Source organism: Amphiprion ocellaris, chromosome 10, assembly GCF_022539595.1.
Source record: "Amphiprion ocellaris isolate individual 3 ecotype Okinawa chromosome 10, ASM2253959v1, whole genome shotgun sequence".
NCBI classification, from domain to species: Eukaryota; Metazoa; Chordata; class Actinopteri; family Pomacentridae; genus Amphiprion; species Amphiprion ocellaris.
The window spans coordinates 27,708,809-27,725,867 of NC_072775.1; the positions used below are offsets into that span (position 1 = coordinate 27,708,809).

At 41.0% G+C, this 17,059-nt stretch overlaps 2 protein-coding genes across 3 annotated transcripts in view; both read right to left on the reverse strand.

The window, feature by feature from the left end:
- LOC111579138 (vang-like protein 2) overlaps positions 1 to 17,059 on the reverse strand; it is a 41,242-nt gene that overhangs the window by 13,138 nt on the left and 11,045 nt on the right. The window lies entirely within an intron of this gene.
- On the reverse strand, positions 4 to 13,999 carry LOC118471342 (uncharacterized). The gene is made up of 2 exons (XM_055014240.1): positions 9,018 to 13,999; positions 4 to 8,659 (listed from the first exon to the last, which is right to left on the reverse strand). The coding sequence occupies exon 2, from the start codon at positions 4,502 to 4,504 to the stop codon at positions 2,441 to 2,443; it is 2,064 nt and encodes a 687-aa protein (XP_054870215.1). The 5' UTR covers positions 4,505 to 8,659; positions 9,018 to 13,999; the 3' UTR covers positions 4 to 2,440.

The window sequence follows — 17,059 nt, forward strand, 5'->3', positions numbered from 1 at the left end:
AAAGAGAAGGCAAACAGAGAGAGAGAGAGAGCTGTGGTTAAAACTGAATCACTGATCAGTATCAGTTCATCTGTTTTGGATTATGTCCAGGGCTTTCTGACACAGACTTGTTTCTTCATCACAGTCCACAGACTCTCAATGATTTTGAATCAGATCTTTGGGGAGTTCAGTCTAAATTAATTCTTGCTTGATTTAACCATTTATTTACCACTTTTGATGTGTGTTTAGGGTCACTGTCTTGTTGGAACATCCAACAGTATCCAAGATCCAACCTTCTGAGTGATGATTTTAGGTTTTCCTGAAGAATCTGGAGGTAGTCCTCCTTCTTCATTATTCCACTTACTTTGTGTAAAGCACTGTTTTCACTCGCAGAAAAAACAGCCCAGAGCATTATACTACTACCACCATGCTTGACGGTAGGTTTGTGTTACTGGGGTTAAATGCCTCACCTTCTCCCCTTCAAACATATTTCTGGTCATTTGGCCAAATAGCTCAGCTTTTGCTTCATCTAAACAGCTCTATCTTTGCAGCAGGTGATAGTTGGGGTTTTCTTCCTGATTGTGGTATTGACATAACTGTACCATGCACTTTATACTTACAATTGTCAGCACAGATGATACTGGTTCTGCTTAGAAATGGCTACAAGTGACTTCTCTGACTTGTTCAGGTCAATGAATTGTTTCTTTAATCGTATGATCTTCAATAGAAATCAACTGGACTTCTCTTGTAGGTTCTTAAAGATGTTTCAGCTTCATAGAAGAGGTTTCTTCAGTTCTGAACTGAACCCCAAACAGTTGATTTCACTGAAGAACTGAAGAAGCCTCTTGGATGAAGGTGAAACGTCTTAAGAACCTACAAGAGAAGTCCAGATGATTTCTACTGAAGCTCCTAAGATTACCATGACCTGGATGACTGAGAACTTGCACTGACAAATTGCTTCTTTACTGAGCTCCTCAGACTTTCCCATTACAGTATTTTAACTTACTCTGATGTGTATTAAATGGACCCTATTTAAATTGTTTCAGAGGAGTCACCAGCTGTAGTCAATCGTAATCACTCACGAGAAGTTGAGGCCATGCCACTAAGTAAACTTGATTAACACGACTTCCTACATCACCAAAACTGAGAAATTTAAGTTGCTGGATGTATATTTTTGGCTGAGCAGATTTTGTCATATTACCAGAAGACCCATAATAAATCTATGAAAGAACTAAAGTATATGTTTTTTTGGGACAAAGATGCAAGTGTTCCAATGATTCCAACATAGAAAACTCAGTTACAGGAGTCATTGGAAACTCAAGATTGCCATGAAATGATATACATTATCTTTACAAATGTATATAAACTTCTCTTGTTCTCCACTGTACATATTAACTGGATGAACAGCATTAAAAATACACAGCAGGGTTCATGTGGTCCTTTTCATTTCTCCTGCCTGAATTTCCTGCTATCACAGCAGACCACCTAGATGGAAACATCCCCAGAGTCTATTCTGAAGTTACTTTCATAACACACATAATGGCTGTACTGTCCTCGGTATACGTGCTGAATATAACTTGACAGTCAGATAAACGCCTTCCAAACATCAAGACCCTGAAGACATTCGGCTCCTTGCCCACAGGTTTATTGACATTGAAAGAAGGGTGAAACTGAAACAGACAAAAGGCATGATAAATGCCATGCTTTCTTTTAATATGTACAAATATACTTTGTAAACATCTCAACTTAATTTCTGAAATAAATGAAATACATTCGTAGATGTTACTTTTTAACAGTACAAGCTGTACGTATTAATTCTATTTTCCTCAACCTAAACATGAAATATATGACAACATATTTTAACGTAAGTCACTTGTTTTTGTACCTATTTGTTTGTAATTACTCTCATATGAGCTTACCATGAAATATCAATTAGCTAGAGAATGTTTCCAACAACAGACTTCTTAAATGTAACACTGTCCCAAAAATAAACATTTGCAATCATATATTAAGGCGATATAAATCACTACATACCCACAATGCTGCAAAAGGCGTAAGATGTATGTGGATGTTGCTAGATTAGACCAGATGCAACCAGAACAGCCGTTTTCCATTATATATTGACTTACTTCCTGATACTGACAACTTCCTGTCACTCAACTTTCTGTCACTGACAACTTCCTGTCACTCTTAAGGTGCCCTCAGCAAAATACAAAAACGTGCCATCAGAAAAACACAGAACTTTATAACATGTTACATCAGCTGTAACAGAACACTCCCTGCCTGACATGATTACGCATCACCCAACACAGTCATTAAACCCCATCCACTGAAGGATCTAGGGGGAGAAGACACACTAACTCTGTAATGGGCCTACGAAAGACTGAAAACCCCCCTGATCTAATAACTTTCACCTCGACTTGCCGCACTTTCCCATCTTTACTAGGAAAAGTCTGTGTTATCAGTCCAAGTGGATATTCATTCCTTGGTACTTGGCCATCCTTGAGAACAACGCTTCCACGCTCAATGTTTGGGAGATCGTCCTGCCACTTCTTGCGTGCCTGCAGCGTTGGGAGAAATCATTTGCACCACCTGTCCCAGAAGGTGTTTGACAGGTGCTGAACTTGCCGCCACTGATGCTTGTAGAGAGGTCTGAAACTCCAAACTCTCCTGCAGCAGCTGGGACAATGTTCACCTTATGTGTCAGAAGAGTGGCTGGCATGAGAATAAAGTTAACATCAGAACTTGTCACACGAACAAGCGGCCTTGCATTGATGATGGCTGCTACTTCTGCCATGAAAGTCACCAGCACTTCATGGGTAAGTTTGTCCTTCGGTTGAAAGAACATTGAATCCAAAATTTTCGTTGCAAGACCAATCATTCTTTCCCATGACCCACCACAATGGGAAGCATGTGGCGGGTTAAAAGTCCAAGTGCATCCCTGGTCTGACAGGTAAGACTTCACAGCTGCATTGTCAATGTTTGAAGGTATCTTCAGGGCCTTACAAGCACCAACAAAGTTAGTGCCACGATCTGAACGAATGTTTTTGACTGGTCCCCGCACAGCAACAAAACACCTCAGTGCGTTGATGAAACTGGATGTGTCAAGAGACTCTATGATCGCAATATGCACAGCTTGTATAATCAAGCATTTAAAGATAATGGCCCACCATTTACTGTGTGAGAGGCCCCCTCTCGTCCGGCATGATGAGACGTTCCATGGGCCAAATACATCCAATCTAATGTTTGTAAAAGGAGGGTCTGTTGAAAGACGATCTGCTGGGAGGCTGACCATTTTCTGGGTGCTGAGTGGAGCTCTGAGCCGTCTGCAAGTTACACATCGATGGATGACACTACTCACTTTTCTCTTTCCTCCTACTATCCAAAATCCAGCTGAACGGACAGCTCCTTCCGTAAAGAGACGACCTTGGTGGTGGATTTGCTCATGATGTTGCCTGATGGGTAAAGTTGCAACATGATGCTTGCCAGGAATAATCAAAGATGTTTTTTCATCTTGATCAAAATTTGCATGACAGAGACGGCCACCTACTCTCAGAAGGCCTTGTGCATCAATGAAGGGGGCCAGATTGTAGAGAGGGCTGGTTTTAGGAACCTTGTCGCACCGCTGAATGCATTTGATTTCTTGGCCATAGACTTCCACTTGAACTGCTTGGATGATGGTAGCTGAAGCTTGTTTGGACTCTTCAACAGTGATGTCAGCCTTGCAGTAATGCCAGCCCTTACAAGAACTGTTCTTCACTGTTGTGTTGAAGTGGCGGGCTATGTGAATGAGACGAGTGATCGCACAAGTGAGTGACTTCCAAGAGGAGAACTTGGTGAACTGTTGTGAACCAAGCTGCTTGGAAGTTGTTGCTGTGGCTAAGGTGGACACTAGAGGTTGTACATCTGGATCTGAACTTGGATCAACAAGTTCATAGGAATTTTCTGAGTTAGTTGTTCCTGGCATGGAAAGAAATCTGGGGCCACTTAGCCAATTGGTATCTTTCAACTGGCTCGCAGCAACTGAGCGCATTGCATGATCTGCAGGGTTCTCGTCTGTAGACACATAGCGCCACTGATCTGGACGGGAGGACCGTCTGATACGTTGTACTCGGTTACTTACATATACATAAAAACGCCTTGTCTCATTATGGACGTAACCAAGCACCACTTTGCTGTCTAAGTAGTAGGTTACGGCATCAAGCGAAAGGTCCAGTTCTGTTGAGATCAGGTCTGCTAACTCAACAGCTAGCACTGCAGCACAGAGCTCTAGCCTTGGTACTGTCTGTTCTGGGCAGGGAGTCAGTTTGGCTTTCCCCATTACAAACCTAACACTGTTATTTCCAGCAGCATCTGTGACCCTTAAGTATGCTACTGCAGCAATAGCTTTGGTAGACGCATCAGAAAATAGATGCAGTTCTCTTCTGACAGCTGCAGAAGGTGAACTCACAGTGTAGGGCCTAGAGATGGAAAGACTGGCCAGATCAGACAAAGAAGTTCTCCAAGACATCCAAACATCTTTCATTTCTTGTGGTAAGGGTGCATCCCAGTCACCATTCTCAGTAGTGAGTTCTCTCAGAATGGCCTTGCCTTGGATTGTAATGGGCACTACAAACCCAAGAGGATCGTAGAGGCTATTGACGGTTGAGAGGACACCCCTCCGGGTGAAAGGTTTAATCTCGTCTGACACACTGAAGAGGAAACAGTCAGTTCGGAGGTCCCTGTTGAGTCCAAGACTCTGCTGTATTGGCAGTGCATCTGACGTGAGATCAAGTCCACAAGGTCATTTGCATGATCTCCAGGTGAAAAGGCATCCATAACTTCTTTTTTGTTTGCTGTGATCTCGTGCAGCCTTAGGTTTGATTTGGAAAGGACTTCCTGAGTCTTTTTCAACAAGTCAACAGCAGCTTTGACTGTAGGCAGGGACATCAGGCCGTCATCCACATAGAAGTCATGCAACACAAAGCGTTTAACATCAGGATCTGTGTTGAGTCCTTTGTCCTCGACGGACCGGTGTAGTCCATGAATAGCTACTGCAGGTGAGGGGCTACTACCAAACACATCGACCCTCATGCGATATTCCACGATTTCCTTGGAGAGATCATTGTCTTTAAACCAAAGAAAATGCAAGAAGTTCCTGTCTTTCTCTTCCACAAGAAAGCAATAGAACACCTGCTCTATGTCAGCTGTGAAGGCGATGGCTTCTTTTCTGAAGTAGATCAGCACCCCTAGCAGTATGTTGTTCAGATCAGGTCCAGTTAACAGTACATCGCGAAGTGATACGCCATCATATTGGGCACTGGAATCAAACAACGCGGATTTTCTTAGGTTTCTTTGGGAGGTATACACCAAATATTGGCAAGTACCATCGTTCTTCTTCCACGTCAAGAGGAGGAGCTAACTCAACATCTCCATTCTTAAACATTTTGTCCATAAAGCTAGTGAAGTGTTTTCTGAGTTCTGGCTTTCTCTCAAAATTGTGCCTGAGAGATATGAGACGCTTAAGTGCTTCAGGCTTATTATCAGCCCTTTATCCATAATCTCCATAAAGTAGGCATCCTGGATCGATGGTGCTACCTGATTGCCATCTTTGGTTCTCCTGAACACAGTACATCCCAGGTGGTCAGCATCACAGGGAGATTTCTCCTCAGAAGGCATCGAGGAGTGGTTGGTAACTTGGATGTCACTGTATCTCTCCTCGACACAAAACACATTTGGGTATGGATCAAAGAGAGTAGGGCGTGTTCACTCCGCTGTGTTTGTGTAGAAACAGCTGATGGATTGCGGTTTGTGGTCCCTGCCTAGACACACACATTGCCTACTATAACCCATCCAAGATCCAGCTTCTGTGCATAAGTTAGGTTGTTTGAACCATTAATCATTTTGCGAACTTTGTGCACTCTGATAATGTCTCGACCTAAGAGAAGCATTATCGGGGCTTGTGGGTCGATGGCTGGGATAAGGTGCTCCACTGACTTTAAGTGTACATGATGAGAGGCCACTTCAGGGGTTGGAATCTCATCTCTGTTGTTAGGAATGTCATTACATTCGATGAGACTTGGTAATTTGAAGCCGACAGTTCCATCCAGACATTCCACTTCGTAGCCAGTAGCCCTTCTTCCTACTGCTTCCTTTACACTGGCACAAGTTTTTAGTGTGTAAGGAGTACTTGGACTTGGTCCCCAAACACTTCAAAGAACTCTGAATGAACTAGTGATCTGTTGCTCTGTTCGTCAAGAATTGCATACAGTTTTACTGCTTTGCCTCTGTGGCCAGCTGGATATACTTTAACAAGACATATTTTAGAGCAGGATCGTTTTGTCAGATCTCCACCACAGACCTCTGTACGTTTGTTGGTAACTTGGGCTTGAGGTACGTTTTCCTTGTCCTCCCTGCCATGCTCAGTAGCGGGGTCTTTTCTTTCTGTCCAGAATGCAGGCCCGGGATGGAGAGCTGCATCATGCGTCTCACTGTTACATTCGGAAAATTTTACTTTAACTTTACAGTTCCTTGCAATCTGTGAGGATGAAGAGCAGCATTTAAAGCACACATTCTCTTTCAAAAATGTCTTACGCTCTTCAATGGGCTTTTCTCTGAATACACGACATTTACGTAGAGGGTGATGTTTTCTATGAATAGGGCACAGTTTATCGCAGTCATTAGATTTTGTTGGGAACTCAGATTCGGTTTGGGAGTTATCTCCATTTTGTGGACAGAGACTTCTCGTTGTTTGCTTGGTCTCCAGCCTGTCTTCTCTACCCGGGAGGCTGTGTCTATGTGAGAGATGAAGCTGAAGCTTGGGTCATTCCCAATGCTAGCCTCCCGACTGACAAAGTCCACAAAGTAGTCAAAGGGTGGATAGAAAACATGTCTTTGCTGTTTGTAAGATGCACCTATTGAGGCCCATTTTTCCTGTAGATGGCATGGGAGTTTTTGTACCATTGGGTTGACACCTCTCGCTATGTCGAGAAACGAGAGTCCAGGTAAGTCACCCTCTGCCTTGGCTGACTGAAGTTCCATTAGCAAGTCAGTGAACTTTGTCAATTTGGAATAGTCTCGTCTTGTTATTTTTGGAAAGGTCTCAATTTGTTTGAACAGAGCATCTTCAGTAACTTCTATAGAGCCATAGGTTTGGTCAAGTCTCTCCCATGTCATTGCCAACCCTGCTTCCGGATAGCTGATGTGTATTGCTCTTATCTGTTCAACGTGTTCTGCAGACTCTTTGCCAAGCCACTTTAGCAGAAGTTCCATCTCCTCACCCGGTGTTAGATTTAAGTCGGCGATTGCAGTCTGAAATGAACGTTTCCAGGCTCTGTAGTTTTGTGGTTAATCATTAAATTGAAGTAAGCCTGTAGCCACAAGCTCACGACGAGCAAGGTATCTTACAAAGTCATTCATATTTGAGCTACTGTTGTTGGAATATGGAGACAAGGGATAGGGCAATGGGGTGAGACATTCTTGGTTCTTTTGAACTCTGGAATGCTTGGCAGGGATAGTATAGTTGTTTCCAAACCATACCCCACGAGGTTCATGGGCAGAATTTTCCTTGGAATGACGTTGCTAAGTGTTGATGTGAAGTGGTTCGGAAGCATTATTATTCTGATCTGGAAAGAAGGGTTTAGCTTCTGGTTTGAGATGTGAAGGTGGAGTGTTGTAACTACAGGTTGGCTCTGTTTTTACTGGGGCATCACCATCAGGTTGTTGAAGCTCTGTCTCTCTTATTTTGGCTTGATTGATAACATATTGTTCTGTACGCTGTGTAGCTTTGAGGGGAGTAGAACCTACACTATATTGCCAAAAGTATTCGCTCACCCATCCAAATAATCAGAATCAGGTGTTCCAATCACTTCCATGGCTACAGGTGTATAAAATCAAGCACCTAGGCATGCAGACTGCTTTTACAAACATCTGTGAAAGAATGGGTCGCTCTCAGGAGCTCAGTGAATTCCAGCGTGGAACTGTGATAGGATGCCACCTGTGCAACAAATCCAGTCGTGACATTTCCTCACTGTCAGCTGTATTATAAGAAAGTGGAAGTGAGTGGCAACGACAGCAACTCAGCCACGAAGTGGTAGGCCATGTAAACTGACGGAGCGGGGTCAGCAGATGCTGAGGCACATAGTGCGAAGAGGTCCCCAACTTTTTGAAGAGTCAATCACTACAGACCTTCAAACTTCATGTGCCCTTCAGATTAGCTCAAGAACAGTGCGCAGAGAGCTTCATGGAATGGGTTTTAAATGGCCGAGCAGCTGCATCCAAGCCATACATCACCAAGTGCAATGCAAAGCGTCGGATGCAGTGGTGTAAAGCACGCCGCCACTGGACTCTAGAGCAGTGGAGACGCATTCTCTGGAGTGACGAATCGCGCTTGAAGAGCCTGAAACACAGCAGCGTGTCTTTAATGAAGATGTTCCCTCCTCCATTGCGTCGTCTGGAGGTGTATCTTTTTGTAGACACTGGTCGGCTGGTTGCCCACTGGACGCGTGTGATGACATTGATCTTGTCTGCCAGCTTGCACCACGTTATCTTGCCTGCTCGATAGCCGTGGTTTCACTGTACTGTCCTCGGTACATGTGCTGAATATAACTTGACAGTCAGATAAATGCCTTCCAAACATCAAGACCCTGAAGACATTCGGCTCCTTGCCCACAGGTTTATTGACATTGAAAGAAGGGTGAAACTGAAACAGACAAAATGCATGATAAATGCCATGCTTTCTTTTAACATGTACAAATATACTTTGTAAACATCTCAACTTAATTTCTGAAATAAATGAAATACATTCGTAGATGTTACTTTTTAACAGTACAAGTTGTATGTATTAATTCTATTTACCTAAACATGAAATATATGACAACATATTTTAACGTAAGTCACTTGTTTTTGTACCTATTTGTTTGTAATTACTCTCATATGAGCTTACCGTAAAATATCATTTCACTAGAGAAGGTTTCCAACAACAAACTTCTTAAATGTAACACTGTCCCAAAAATAAACATTTGCAATCGTATATTAAGGCAATATAAATCACTACATACCCACGATGCTGCAAAAGGCGTAAGATGTATGTGGATGTTGCTAGATTAGACCAGATGCAACCAGAACAGCCGTTTTCCATTACATATTGACTTACTTCCTGATACTGACAACTTCCTGTCACTCAACTTCCTGTCACTGACAACTTCCTGTCACTCTTAAGGTGCCCTCAGCAAAATACAAAAACGTGTAATCAGAAAAACACAGAACTTTATAACATGTTACATCAGCTGTAACAGAACAATGGCCTTGGTACAATTTATGAGATAAACATCATTGGGAAACACGGCCTTCATACCAGGCCTTCAATCTTCCCATTTAAAAGGATTTCTGAGGAATGTAATAATTTAAAATAGAGCGCTTCAAAGAAAAAATAACACATACCTCTGATAACAAATCAAAAACTAGTTGCCATTCCCACTAAAATCATGACTGGATTGTAACATCTGTCAAAACAATCACAGTATAATAGGGATATTTATTCAATCAATCATCCAAACAGCTGATACACATTAATCTCACAGCTTCGGGGAAACTGAACCTGAGCTGCAATTATTATCCTCTATGATTCGTAAAAAAATCTTAAACATACGATGTTTAAGATTTTTTAATAATTTTTTTATGTCTGCAACTTGATAAAATATAGAAAATAGTACCCAGAAATAAAAACATTTACAAAAACTGAAGAGGGACTTGAGTGCAGAGTAAAATTATAAAAATTATAACAGATAATTTGTAAAAATAGTGTCAAACCATATTTGGGTTTTATATTTTATTGTAGATGTCCTGATCTGCTGGAAGTGTATTTAAACCTTTGCACATTTTATTGCTTCATGCACCAGTTTAGCTTTATTTTTTTCGATTTATAGATCTGTAGGGTAGGACTAGATGTTGATATCCCTTCTTGCATACATGAGACACCTAAGACTCTGGGGGATGGTCAAGTGAGTGAGGGCATCCTCTGGGTTATCAAGTGGGCGCCCTCCTTCATTGGTGTTTCACTGATAGGCCCACGACACCTCCAGAGGGTTCAGCAGTGGATCCCAGCATCCCAGGTTCACCCCCAAGATGTCATCTACTCACCGGAAGGCCCGGGAGGAGTCCTCTCTCTTCATCCACAGCCACTGACTTCCCTTTTCAGCAGCTCAATGGAATTAAGCCAGTTTTTCCCACAAAACAGTACGTTTAACCTGGGCTTAAATTACGGTAGTGACGAAGGCTTATTTTCATTATTAATTAGTCTTTTGACTTTCTCAATCAGGTTAATAGTTTTGTCTATCAAGTGGCTCATCACAATCTAAGTTGATGTGTTCGTATTGTCCAAACAACAGCCCAAAACACAAAGAAATTCAATTTACAATTAAATAAAACAGAGAAAAGCAGCAAATCCTTACAACTGACAAGCTGGAACAAGCAAATATGAGTCTTTTTTCTTTAAAAACAACCAAACATTCATTTTTTAATCAACCCAGCTTCAAATATAAGCATCACATGACCTGAATAGCTCTAACTTTCCAAGAATAAAACTGTGAGTAAATCTCTAAAACACTAAATCAGAATTTTAAGGTATACAAATTATCAGATTGAGAGAAAAATCAGTACCAAAACTGTCCTAAGAATATCAGGATCTGGAGGGTGTAGCCAAATATAATCAACTTGCAATTAAATAAAACACAGAAAATCAGAAAACCCTCACAATGGAGAATCTGAAAAAAACAAACATGTGGCTTTTTTCCTTTTAAAGACAACTAAAAGATAACTTTTTTAGCAGTGCTTTAAATATTAATGACCTGAATGTTTCCAACTTGTCAAGAATAAACCTGTTAGGAAATCACTAAAACACAAAATCTAAATGGTCGAATGAAAAATGTAAATGGTCTGGTAAAACAAATGTGATTTAAAATAACCCTTTAAGAGTCCCTGTATTTGTTAAATTAAGGGTGTGATTAATGCTTTTCATTACTGATTAGGTATTTTTGGCAAAAATTAACTATCACAACCTTCCAGAGTCTAAGTTTATGTGTTTATTTTGTCCAAACAACAGACCGAGATGCAAAAATATTCAATTTCCAATGAAATAAAAAAGAGAAAAGCAGCAAATCTTCACATCGGAGGAGCCGTAACAAGCAAATGTTAAGCTTTATTACTTAAAAACAAGTCAGGGACTAATATCTTTGTGTTTTGTTGACAAAATGAGTCTTACTTTTGCAGGCCCCGCTAACCTAGCATCAGCATTAGCATTACCATTAACAACATTGATATGTACTTAAGTTTTTGTCTTGAAAACAGATTGTCATGGACTAATATCTTAGTGTTTTGTTGACAAAATTAGTCTTGCTGTTGCAGATCCTGCTAACCTAGCATTAGCATAAGCATTAGTGTTAGCATTTACAACATTGATATGTACCAGCAAATCCTCACATCGGAAGAGCTGGAACAAGCAAATGGGAAGATTTATTCCTTAAAAACAAGTAGGGGATCCATGTTTTTGAGTCCAGCTTCAAATGTAAAGTCTTAAAGCATCACATGAACTACATTTTTCCACTTGTCAAGAATAAAATTGTGAGGAAATCACCAAAACACACTAAATGTAAATGGTGTAGTAAAAAATGGTCCAATTTAGAGGAAGATCAGCACTGAATCTAATCCCTAAGTATATCAGGCTCAGAAGTGTGTCTCAGTAAAACATAGGCAGTTTTTATGTACAAATGTGATTTAAAATGACCCTTTAAGAGCCCCTGTATCTGTTAAACTAAGGGTGTGACTAATGCTTATTTTCATTATGATTAGGTTTTGTCTGCGAACTGGCCCATCCCAACCTTAACAGCCCAAAATCCCAAAACATACAATTTATAATGAAATAAAACAGAGAAAAGCGGCAAATCCTCACATCAGAGGAGCGGGAAAAAGAAAATGTGAAGATTTATTGTCTAAAAACAATTAGAGGATCCATGTTACTTAGCCCAGCTTCAAATGTAAAGTCTTAAAGCATCACATGACCTGAATGTTTCTAACATGTCAAGAATAAAACTGTGAGAAAGTCCCAAAATCTGAATGTAAAGGTTTAAAAAGAATTCAATTTAGAGGAACATCAGCAAGAAAACTAGTCTCTAAAAGTCAATCAGGATCAAAATCAGGTTTCAGGAGGGTGTATCAGTGAAACACACATCACTCGGTTTAATTATACAAACGTGATGTAAAATGACCCTTTAAGAGCTCCTGTATCTGCATGTTATCCACTGCAGAAATCTAATATCGCGCTCTGGCAGACGTCAACTTGTCCGCACTAAAACACATTAACCTCCTAAACCGAGAACTTTGGTTTCTCCCTCTCAGCTCCTATCATGTCCTCCAGGTCTGGGAGGTTAATCATCACACGACTGTATCTGTTCGGTCCGAGACATCAACTTCAGCTGCGCTTAGCTGACACACAATTGTGGCCATATTGGATTACTCTGTTTTCACCAAACTTGTTTGCCCTCTCCTCTCCCCTCCCTCCTTCCCGTCGGCTCACATTCCCTCCCTCATGCCCCGTCCCCCAGGAAACCAGGGCCTCTGCGCTGCCATAGCGATGAAAGAGAGTGTTCAGCTGGAGGGAGGGGGGACTAGAGGATGACAGTTGCCATGGAAACCTGACCTCACGCTGCCCTCTGCCACTCTGGAGCAGAATCGCCAAAACAAAAGCGCTGGTCATGACGGATGTTGGACTGTCGTACCCCAGTTCATTGATAAAAGGTGGGTGTGGCTCGCTGGCTTTGATTGACCCTCGGTGGGAAATGGAGGAGGACGTGAGCTGCCACGATGCTCCGACAGAAACCCGTTTTAACTTAATGTGGTTTTTATGCTCCGTCAAAACCATTGTGTTTAAAAATCCACTTCCCTTCAAGCCAAATACTGTATGACAACCCATCTGTCTGCGGGACTCCTGTGTTTATCCACATCATACAGCACACATACCCTTTTGTTTTATGGCCTAGTTTTTTCCCAAGACAGAGTTCTGCTCATCCAGAACTGAAAATGCATCTACTTTTACGAGAGCAGAGAAGATTTCGGAGCCAAAACCTCAACAACATGCAAACCGCAAAATTCAAATGACTAACAGCCTCTTCCTGGTGTATCATCATCATCAGCTTTTATCTCTGGTAACAGCTGAGAACTGAGCTGGATCCTGCTGTGATTTTAAGCCATATAACGTGCAAAAAAATTGTCAAGTTCATGCAACCACATGATAGCGCTGCTCTCTGAATGTCACACAAGATGAGCAAATTCTCGCTTTAGATTCTGCATGACATTACACCAAAAGAGCCAGCATTCAATCTCTGCCATTTTCAGTTGTTTTGAAGCATCTCAAGCAGAAAAACAGATATTTCTCCCATTACTCAGTGAGCGCAGATTCTCGTGGAGGAGCGGATTTAAGCTGAATTTCTCTGCAAAAAAATAACTTGAAGACTCCCACAGAAACCAGACAGGCAATAGACTAAGTCTAACCAGTGTTTTAATCGAATGTACTCAGTTCATTTTATGGGCAATCTGCTGTTTAGATTTTCTGTGCAAACAGCTGAGTTGATGAGTGGCAAAACTGAAGGATTACTTCTCTGGGAACCATGAACAGCAACTGCGATTTTCTAGTAATGGATGCAACTCCTGTTTGAGTTAATAAAAGATGGACATAGGAGACTTTTGAGGGAAATGTTGGACCTTATAATGGGATCTGATATTGGTGAGAGAGTCAACAGAAGATTCATCCTCTGGGAACCATGAACAGCAACTGTGATTGTTAAGGAAAGGGTGCAATGTACAATTTAATGAACAATATATTTATTAAAGGAATAAAGGAAAATTTTGAATTTATAATGGCCTCAGATTAGGGCTGGGCGATAAATTTATTTTATCAATTAATTTGACTTTGTGCTTAATGTCGATTTGTTTTAATGAAAATCGATTTTCTCATCAACATCCGCCACCAACGCCTTCCCGCTGGGCTCCCGTAGTTCAGAGTGCCCCCCCCCCCCCCCCCCCCCCCCCCCCCCGCTTGATACACAAACAACATGGCGGCGAGCGGCGCAGATCTAAAGGTGCGTGTCCACTAGATGCGATTTTCCCGCACGGCAACGCACCACATCTGAAAATCGCACGGACGGCGGGCACAACTTGGTCACATGACAGCGCTGAGCAACAGCGGGCTGCTACGTGGTGACGTGAAGGAGCTTTCAGCTGGACAGTCCGGCAGACAAGTCGGATAAACACAGCGGCTTGAAGGTACCAAAATGGCGGCGGAGTAGAAACCACGGTATCGAGAGCTCTCTGTACGACTGCACCACTTTTACAACTCATACGGATTTTATTCCACACCAAATATTGAGATGGACATTAATAAGATACTTAAGCCAGCAAAACTGTCATCACTAATTCCGGGAAAACCTTCATTACCCGAAAAAACCCAGGAAAGCGACCATAACTACTCTGCAATAGACGTAACTCTGCAAGGAAAGCGTGGTCCAGAATCGACGCCGCCAACCCCAAGTAAGAGTAAAGATAAGAAGTCTAAGACCAATGATGATGAAAACGAAGGAACTCAAGCTTCCAACAATGATATTTTAAAAGCAATTTTGGAGCTGGGACAACGAGTGACTGGAATGGAGTCGCAGCTAAGTGATATCAGGGAGCAAAACCGACAGAACGCCGCCATGATAGTTAATCTGACCAAGACAGTGCAGTTCAACTCGGAGGAGTTAGAACAAACTAAAAAGAAAGTTTCTGAACTGGAGAAGATTAACAGTCATTTATTGCAGGAAAACACAGAACTGAAGGAGAAAGTAAATGATCAAAAGCGATATAGCATGAGGTCTTGTCTCAAAGTGAGGGGACTGAAGGAGCAAAAAGATGAAAACCTTAGAATGATTGTCATTCCCATTTTACAGAAAATTGTTCCTGAATTTGCTACCAAGATGGAGCTTGCGGTGGATGTTGTACATAGACTTGGCAAGAAAGAAGATAACCGGACCAGGCATGTCATTATCCGATTTGTGCACAGGCATGTTAGGGATGAAATATGGAGCAGGACCAAAAAGTCACCCATTTGCAAAACGGAAGGCATCACCTTTGCTGAGATGTTAATTCGTGAGGATCTGGAGGCTCGACAACGCAAGTGGCCCTTGGTTGACCAAGCTAGACGAGGGGGACAGCGGGCATATTTTCGTGGACCTCACGTATACATCGAGGGACGACGGGTGGAGGACATGGATCTGCAGACTACCTAAGTAAGACTTTTATAGTGGAGGACCTATGTTAAGAGCAGTCAGAGAGCTCCTATGTGGATGTTTTATTTTCGTTAACAGTACACTTTCAACTTTTTGAGGAGGGTGTGTTCACAGTTCATGTTTAATGTTAAGACTTCTTTTGGTTCGTTAAACGTTAGAGGCTTGAAAGAACTGGTAAAACGAAAAGCATTATTTTTATTTTGTAAAGGGCAAAAACGTCATTGTCTGTTTCTACAAGAGACTCACTCATCGGAAGCTGATGCATCGTTTTGGTCCAATCAATGGGGTGATAAAATCTTGTATAGCCATGGCTCTTCAAGATCTGGAGGAGTCGCGATTTGTTTTAACAATTTTCACGGAGACAACATCACACATCGGACTGATACAGAAGGACACTGGTTGGCGGCCGTGGTTAAAATAGAAGGTTTGTTCCTGATATTGATAAATGTTTATGGATATAACAACAACAGTCAAAATAAGGTAATGCTAGATGATATAACAAATGTGGTAACAGAACTCAAAGGCAGATACCCTTCAGATTACATATTGTGTGGAGGTGATTGGAATGTAACTCCTGATGAGTGGCTCGATAGGTGGCCACCTAGAGTTGGGAGATCCCAGGTTAATGATTTAATTAATACCTTTATGACTGACAACAACTTAACAGATATTTGGAGGAACATTAACCCAGGAGTTAAAGAATATTCATGGTTTAAACCAAATGGCAGTTGTAAATCCAGAATTGATTACTGGTTGGGTACGGATAATATAAGGATCCATACTAAAAAAATTACAATGTCTAAAGCACCTTTATCAGATCACTGTCTCATAGAAATAGAATTAGAATCTACAAATCAAAAAATACATCGAAAAGGTTACTGGAAACTTAATGCGAAACTTTTACAAAATGAAGAATATTGTAATAAAATTAAAGAAGTAATTAATGAGGTCAAGAATGATAAAGAAATTAAAGGTCATATTAATAAATGGGAATTTCTCAAATTTAGAATTAGGGAAACCAGTGTGAAATTTAGTAAAATTCTAGTCCAAAAAAATAAAGAAGCTGAAATTAGGTTGTTGAAAGAAATATATTTCTGCTGTAATAGCACTGACCAATCATCTGAAGATAAAGACAGATTTATGGAATTACAAAATCAACTAGATGCACATTATCTTAACAAAGCACGGGGAGCTTTTGTGAGATCACGAGCAAGGTGGATCGAATCAGGAGAGAAAAATTCGTCGTATTTTTTCAATCTAGAGAAAAGCAGACAACAAAAAAATTGCATTTCTAGTCTTAGAATTGACGAAAGGGAATGCAAAGACCCAAACACTTTAGAAAAAGAAGTATATAGATTTTATTCAGAATTATATTCATCTAAATTCTCAAAAAATGACAGTAATAATCTTTTTCATAATATTAATCATTTAATACCAAAAATTGACTCCTCTTACAAACAGATCTGTGATTCCGAACTAAAAATTGAGGAACTAGATGCTGCTCTGAAGACAATGGCCTTAAATAAATCACCCGGTTCAGCCGGTCTCACAGTCAATTTCTATAAATATTTTTGGGATGATTTACGATTATTATTATTTGAAGCTCTAAAACAATGTATAGACAGGAACGAACTGATGACAAGCATGAAACAGGGAGTAATTACTTTGATTCCAAAACCAGGGAAAGACAAAAGACTCTTAGATAATTTAAGACCTGTTACATTGTTAAATACAGACTATAAAATTTTCTCAGGAACAATTGCAACCAGACTTAAAAAAGGAAT

Coding starts and splice junctions, on each gene's coding strand:
- LOC118471342 (XM_055014240.1), bottom strand. CDS start 4,504: ATGAAAGATGTTTGGATGTCTTGGAGAACTTCTTTGTCTGATCTGGCC.